This window comes from Acanthisitta chloris, unplaced genomic scaffold (assembly GCF_000695815.1).
Source record: "Acanthisitta chloris isolate BGI_N310 unplaced genomic scaffold, ASM69581v1 scaffold27583, whole genome shotgun sequence".
NCBI classification, from domain to species: Eukaryota; Metazoa; Chordata; class Aves; order Passeriformes; family Acanthisittidae; genus Acanthisitta; species Acanthisitta chloris.
Genome location: NW_008666973.1, coordinates 2,814 through 10,558, shown reverse-complemented (window position 1 = coordinate 10,558; position 7,745 = coordinate 2,814). Strand labels below are relative to the sequence as shown.

The 7,745-nt window shown below is 42.0% G+C and overlaps 1 protein-coding gene across 1 annotated transcript in view; it reads left to right on the top strand.

Moving 5' to 3' along the window:
• HAUS1 (HAUS augmin-like complex, subunit 1) overlaps positions 1-6,561 on the top strand; it is a 7,709-nt gene extending 1,148 nt beyond the window's left edge. Inside the window, exons 2-8 of the mRNA XM_009072340.1 lie at positions 94-229; positions 1,229-1,363; positions 2,320-2,443; positions 3,227-3,292; positions 4,298-4,369; positions 5,480-5,527; positions 6,502-6,561. Coding sequence (XP_009070588.1) covers positions 94-229; positions 1,229-1,363; positions 2,320-2,443; positions 3,227-3,292; positions 4,298-4,369; positions 5,480-5,527; positions 6,502-6,561 — 641 coding nt within the window. The remainder of the gene's footprint in view (positions 1-93; positions 230-1,228; positions 1,364-2,319; positions 2,444-3,226; positions 3,293-4,297; positions 4,370-5,479; positions 5,528-6,501) is intronic.
• The last annotated feature ends 1,184 nt before the right edge of the window (positions 6,562-7,745 follow it).

Here is a 7,745-nt window from a genome sequence, read left to right as displayed (position 1 = left end):
TTCTGGGGTAAGATTGGGTTCTGTCTTTGGAGAGTCCCTTGAAAGAACAGTAATATTAAAAATTTACTCTTTTGGGTTGTATTTGTTTTCCAGCTAAACATATGCAGAACGTTCTCATACAAAGCCTGGGTCTTAACCCAGCCAGTCTGTCCAGAGAAAGCTTCCAGTTCTTCAGTGACCTGGTAGACAGTGCAGTGACACTTGAAATGAAGGACACGTCTCTTTCCAGGTAATTCTTCACACTGTGCATCTGGGGTGATGGTCTGTGCTGTTTCACTCTGGTTTTTCACATCAGCAGCTTCAAACTTCACTTTGACACCAGGAATCTTATTTGTCCAGCTTACTTTGCACCCCCAGGCAGCTTTGGAGGACATGGAACTGAGCACAAAGTGCTAACTCTAGGTTATCCCAGCGAAGGAAGGCTCTGAAGCCTGAGGTGTGTCTTGGTCAGAGTTAAATCCCTCTTTTTTGCCCATGTTTTTGTGGCCAGTGGTGCAGGGTGCAGCCACTTGGACTGTTGTTCCAGGGAGCCCAAGTTATAGAAGCATTCATACTGCTTAGGCAAGGAAACTGTAGCTTGATCTTCCAGTCTCAGCTCCTCATTCTTCTCTTTCTTATCTGGCCTCGGTTCATGTGAGGAGATTTCCTCAGTTACAGAGAAATGGCAGCTATTAGCCTGGTCCTCCTGGGCCCTACTCCCTAACCTGGCTTTGACCTGTGACACAGCAGCCTTGGCAATAAGAAAGGGTCAAAATCTGCTTTGTAATCCATTTTTTCTGTGATGTTCAAGGTCTTGGCTTTTAGAGCTCTTCTCCTGAGGTGGAGGGGAAAGCAGCTTTGAACCATTTGAGAAGAGGAAGAGACTCAGAAACTGTTGGGCACATCTTGGGGCCATGCATTTGCAGGGACTGAATATAATTTCTGTCAAATGAAATTTGGCAAGCCAGGAACGGAGCATCTGGTGGTTTCAAACCCAGTGGCTTTATTCACCAGAATGCCAGGTGTTCACTTCCTCCTACTCAGATTGCTGGGCCGTTCTCCCTTCCAGATGGAACATGAAAGTTAAGGAAAGCAAATACCCTTAGTGACTTATTTTAATTTTCTTCTATCATAAGATCAGAGGAAACCCAAGTCATTTGTATAAAGTGTGGAGAGAAGAGGTATTGTATTTCTGACTTTCAGTAGAGCTGACTCCTTAAGCTAATTCCACTGATTCTCTCTTCACCAGTTTCTTCTGTGCCATCAATGATATGACTTCAGAGCTGTTTGAAACAGAATCACAAAACAAAGAAATAGCACTGAAATTGAAGAATATCAGGGTAAAACTATCTGCAGCGCTGATGCTGGAACTGCGGTTACAGAAGTGAGTAATGGATGAGGAAAAGGGAGAGATGCAAGCAATACTGCTGATCTCTGCCATGGACAATGTTAGTTGTGGTACCTTACAAGGATAACCAAATTTTGGGGGATTTGACACATCTCAATTTCAAAATATTTGGACGTGTCTATCAAAAACCATGTGCTATGGACACATTCAGTAACCAAAAGAGATTTGGGATGCCATCAAACTCATTATTTTAAAGCAAAAATGATCTACAAGCAGTTATCAGTTTTTGAGCTTGCATCTTCCACCAATTGGCTTTGTCTGAGACTGAAGGCAAACCTGATGTCCTTAGCACATGTAGCATGGGGTCTGTGTTCAGAGCGGAGGAGCCAGACAAAATCAAAACCATTCCCAGGTAAAAATTTATTTTAACCAGTGTGTGGGAAACTGATTTAAAAAAAATCAGTATCAAGTCCATTCCCTGGAGGATGTAATCTAAAGTGCTTTGCCAAGCACAGGAGGATCAACCCCAGCCTCAAGTGAGGACTGGCCCAGATGATCTCCACAGCTTCCTTCCAGTCTAATTGTTTTCTGTTTTGGTTTTTTTTTTGTCTCTTAGAGTGGTAATTGTGGTGCTTCTTGTAGCAATGATACCAGAACTGCATGACTTGTCTGGATTTGCCATGGCCCTTCTCTGTGATCTAAGCTTTAGCTTGTGTTACAGATCTCTGAATTAGGGCATTATGCAGAAGACTATTATTCTTTGCTTTTAGGCAGATGGCTTTCCCCATAGCCATTATTTTCCCTGGCCTTTGGAACTCCGGATGTAACGGCTGTCTGTTTCCACTGGGAAATCTCACAGGGAAATGAGTTTCTTAGTTTTCTCCCTTCTTGTGCTGGTTGTATTACAGGGTTTAGCTGGAGCACAGATAAGTAACAGAGTTTATATTCTGGCATCTCTTTGTATGTAAAAGTTTTTTTGTATTATTTTTAAGGGATCTTGCAAAAGCAAAGAAATATCTGGAAATACACAATAGCAAAGCTAAAACTCGATCCAAGAACAAGCGATACCTGATCAACAAAACAGGCGATTTGAAATGCAGGATCAAGACTGCTGAGGTAGGTGTAAGGAGTTTTCTAATAAAGTGGTGTGATAGGGTGACACAGTTGTGGTTGGTCATGCCAAAATTTGTACTTACAGAGATAGTCCAGGAGCTTCCTAAGCTCTAGGACTGAGGACTCTTGGTGTCACGGGACAACACATTACTACAGTTCAGTTGTTCCTGCTGGTGTCTCCCCAGCACATCCTGTGATCAATACAGCACTTTATCCTCTCTCCCTGAGAACTGTGTTAACTAGGATTACCTTGTGGTTATTGTAAGGTGCTGTCATATATGAGTGTACAGAGAGATACCCACAGAGGAGCTGATTCACTGAGGTAAATGGTATCTCAGAATTCTGAATATAGCCATTCTTTGAAATTAATGGATTAAATGCAGAAAGCAGAAGTTGCACTCCCTGCTTCTTCATCTTTTCTACATGATGAAGGACATGCAAATGTTTTATTTAACACTTGGATGCTGTCTGATACCTTGACAAATACAAGATGGAAAGTGTTGTATTAGGGTTGATGACGTTTTGCTGAGAAGCCTCTTTCCAGCCTTGCCGTGTGCTCTTCTCCCACTAGTTTTGCGGAAGGACTTATTATTCTTGATATACATCTTTAGTAGCAACTGATTTCATTTACCAGCTATAACTGTGTCTCAGATAGCACACATTTCTTTGTGGACAAACTGTGTTGTTCTTTGGCTGCTTAGATAAAACCACAAGGAAGTGGTGAAGTCTTTTTCCTCCTTGTTACATTTTGTGCTGAGTTATGAGCAAACTCTCCCCTGTTTGTAGGAGGAGCTTATTGCCCTGGGGTTGGACCAAGCCCTGACACACAAGGACCTAGCGAAGCAATCTGAGGTAGGTCTTTGGGTACATGGTGGTGTATATTCTGTGGACTATATCCTGTTACATGGCTACCTGTTCTTACAGTTTCTTGATAGAATGACCAATGTAACTTTCTTGTGAAATGCACCTGCTTTCAAGCACTTCAGAGCAAGGAGAGGAGATCAAGTGAAGCCCAAATTCTGAACCACTCTGTGCTATTTTTTTCTTGTGTCTTTAAATTTTTAAGCTGTACTGTAAACCCAGTGGGATAATTTGCTTAAGAAAAGCCCATTTATTGAGTTAGTAGCCTACAGATTTTCCCGCTTTGTGCTGAAACAGTTCTACACATATGACATATATTTATGTTGGTCTGATTGCACTCACCACATCCTGATATTTTGTGCTATTACCGTAATGAGAAATTAGTCTTTCTCCTTGTTTATTTTGCTAGCTTCTCCTGCATGTTTTTGAGTAGAGAAATGAAAATAGGTTTCCTGATTTCTCTGTTGTCATTCTCATGAACCAGCACTGGGTGGCAATGTTTACATTGCACAGTGTTTCGGGAGGGTACTGACCAGACCTAATTTTTTTGAATTTTACATCCAAAAAGCCATAGGCGATTGTCTAGGCTTGTCATCTTCTAGAACCCAAGCATAAGGTAAGGTTTGATTCCCTGACATTTCTAGCTCTGCTTTGCTGAGAGCTCCGTGAAACAGGCAGCACAAATGACTTTGTCTTCTTTTACTTCGATTATTTGAAAAGAGTTAAGGACTTTGGAAGGTGTTCAATTTGCAGCCCCAGAGAGAAATTATTTCCCCTTGTTGACAAAATAAGCAAAGGAGTGTAAGTGTAAGACAGAGTCCTTTTGCTGCTGCCAGTGCAAAACTTTAGTTTTCCATGTGTTTTAATAAGGATAAAAGCTCTTGACAACACCCGTGAGTTCTGAAATGCTGTAGGTGATTGTGGATCTATTTCACTGATTTCCTTCACTTCTATAAGTAAGACTCTAAACTATAATCTGCCTTGTTCTCTTCCCAGGAACTGGTTGCACTGCAGAAAAATCTTAAGCTGTTGAAGAAGAAACTGAAGTACTACCATGATTTACCTCCTGTAATTATTTATTCCACTTTTCTATTGTACTTGTCATCACATTAATTTTAATGGACTTCAGAATGTAAAAGATACTGTTGTGATGGCTTTGGTGCACAGGTAGATGTCCTACAGATCATATATGACATAAACCAAAGACTTTTCTTACACAGAAGGCTATCTCTTTATTAATCGAAGCCAAGAAATTAAGTATGTTTGCCTGGAAAACTTTTTTCTAGCAAAGTGGACAGATTTTCTGGGTAAATTAGTACCAAGGTGAGCTAGCTAGAAATTAGACAAGAAATATGGAAGGAAATGTAGTTACCTAGCATAACACATTTTTTGAGATTTACCCATACATTAGCTATATATGTCATCAGGCTCTCAATATGGTCCACACAGCACATTGTGTAGAGATTGGAGCTCTGAACATGGTTTTAAGGCACATGAAGAAATAGCCAGATGTAGGCATTGTCCCTAAACTGCCTGGCTGTTCCGTCATTTTGTTTGATTTCTCTTGAGGATGCTGGCTACTCAGCTCTCTAAAAACAGAGTTTTCTCATCTCCTTCATAGAATCACCGCTGTCTTGCTCCTAGAAGAAAAGGCTGAAGGGAGAGGGTGGGACTGCTTCTCCGTTTAATCCGTCTTCTTCCTAGAGGCAGCTGCCTCATTTCCTTGAGTGGAACAGGACCTTCAAATTGGATTAGGTTCTCCAGTTCCCTCCTCCTGACTTGCTGTCAGTCGAGACAGGGAGAGCCCTGACGTCTCGCTTCTGGTGCAGGCAGAAGGAGTAAGAGGGAGGTTTATCTTTGCAAGCTTACTGTGCTTTGGAAAATTTGTGCACAAATATGATTGAAATCGAGTCCATCAATTGGTAGGTTTGGAAAATGGCTTAAAATGAGCATTTTTTCAGACTTTAGGCCATACCAGAATTTTGAAAGATTTATGATTGCCCAAACCAAACTAATACTATGCTTTCAGTGTCAGTACCTTCTGTATGTGAGGGATGTACACAAAACTGCTTTTATTATCCCTGAATTCCCATGTGGCATGTCATTAGACTCTTGCAAAGGTGCAGGGACTCTGTTTTCTGCCAAAATACTGATTTTTATGCCATTTTCTCTCATTAGTCTTTTTCTCTGGCACAAGTGATGCTTGAAGAAAGAAAACAAGAACTGGTAAGAGTTTTTTATCTTTTGTAAGCTACATGTATTGATTACAGTTATCCACCTTAGACTTCAGTCTTAATGATCTTCCAGGGAAGTTTACTCTGGTAAGGCAGAAGCAGTGCATATTGGTAGGGGTGACTTGGGAAGGAATAGTGTCTGAGCTACAAAGGTAGTTGGGCATAGTCGTATCAATGGAGATTAGGTAGCTATACTCCTCTGGATTTTGTCTGCTTCACCTGTTGAAATGTTTAGTCACTCAGCTGTGTTGGCCTCACAACTTTCCTTTCTTTCCCTTAACTCTCAGAGGGCTCTGGGGCCCACACTTGGTTCAACAGCTGCCTTGTAGACTGTGATGGAGACCTTTCCCTGTAAAACATATTACCCATTTTCTTCATGCTTGTGTAATCTGCAGGCGTGATTGTTGGAAAACATGCATAAAGCTGTTTGTGAAGTTCATATGTAATTTTCCTGAGTGACCTGGGCCACATCTGAGCCCCATGAAAACTGTCCTGTTGCTTTGGGTGACTGCCTGCTTGATTATAAAACATAAGTTATTCAGTGGTAAGCCTTAAAGCTATGATCAAAAATCACAGCTAGTTGAGAGCATTTGGTACATTTTTCGATTAAATTACTCAGGTTGGTAAGCCACTTGTTTTTGACTCAGAAATACAAGTTCACCTTACCAGCCTGAGGCTAATCTTAGGTCAGAATACTCTCCTTTGGGGAGGACCTGTTCAGCTAGAAGGTGTCCAGTATCCCATTGAGAGACAGTATGAAGGCAGCTGAGCTTGTTTAGCCCTTCATGTGGATATTTCTCTGTAGCTGTCTGCCATTTGCAGTAGTAAGTCCTTCCAGCTCAACAACTGGGTTAGTCAGTGCTAATAATCTGGCAGTGTTTGCTCATTGTAGACATGTGGGTCTAACAACAGCATATGAAAACTGCTTCATGGTCACTCATTCCACTTGGTTTTCTCTCCCGCTAGAATGCCATCGAGGAAGAGTTAATAAGGAAGATTCAAACTCTGTGCATTGTGCTGACATAGCCCAGTAAACCCCAGTTTACCTGAAGTGGCCTGCGTGGAAGATGATTTTCCTTCTGTTGCCTGCTTACTTGGACTAATAAATAGGAACACATTTTTTAATTTTTACTGTACTTCTGCAGCTTTCTGTCTGTTGATTGCCATTCTTGTGGTCTTCTAGCAAGCACACACATTTTCAGGGGTTCATGTGGCCTTGTGTTTGTATACATGTGCTGGTTTGAAAGCAAACCAGTGAGAGACTCGGAGTCAGAAGTACAATTTAATATGAACAACACAACAAAACAACAAATGCAACAGTACAAAAGTAACCTGACAGAGTCAGAAAGTAACCTGACACCCTGTCAGTCAGGGTGTTAGTAGTAGTCCGATTAAAATGGTGGCTGCAGTCCTCCTGGAGCAATGGCTTTGTTGGAGCAGTGATCCCGCAGATCTGCTCCTCTCCTGAAGGTCCAGCAGCAGCTCTTGTCCTCTGGGAATCCAGCAGGCAAAGGGCTCCCTGTGCTGGTCCAAACCTCAGCTTATATCCCTGTGAGCATGTTTGGCTCCCCACCCCTGGAGTGAGTCACCTCACCATGGGACAAGGCGATAAGGATCACTGGGCGGATGTGTCATGTATGGGTCCTTGGCAGCCCATTAATCAGAGACAGCCCCCTGAGGGAGCCATCAGGGACATGGTGATAAGGATCACTGCCCCACCTTCTTTAACAGCTTGTGGAGACGAAAATAGAATACATACCATTGCAACCCAGGACAATACATCACCTATTTTTCATAAAAAACCCTCCACACTTACTGTTGTCTTCATCACTTATTTTTCCTTATGTGATACACGCACGTAACTGGCCTCCAGACAACACCTTTACCAGGTGTCCTTGGTGTGAGGGTTTGGTTGACCATTACTGCTTAGGATTGAACTGGTATGGGAGACTGGTTTTCTTCTTTTTCCCTATCCGGGCTCTGGGTTATGCTTTTACTTGAAGTCCTGTCTTTGTTGGTTCAAGTAGGGTGATGACAAACTCCATATCTACTAGATCATTGGCTTTTGCTCCCTGGTTTTGTTTTCTCTTGCCATCTCAGGGTTGAGGACATATACATTTTTTTCCACTCATAGCACATCTGATGCTTGCAAAGTTTTTGAAGATGAGTTGAAGACTCATGCCTGGAGTGCTTCTTAGTTTGAGCATTTT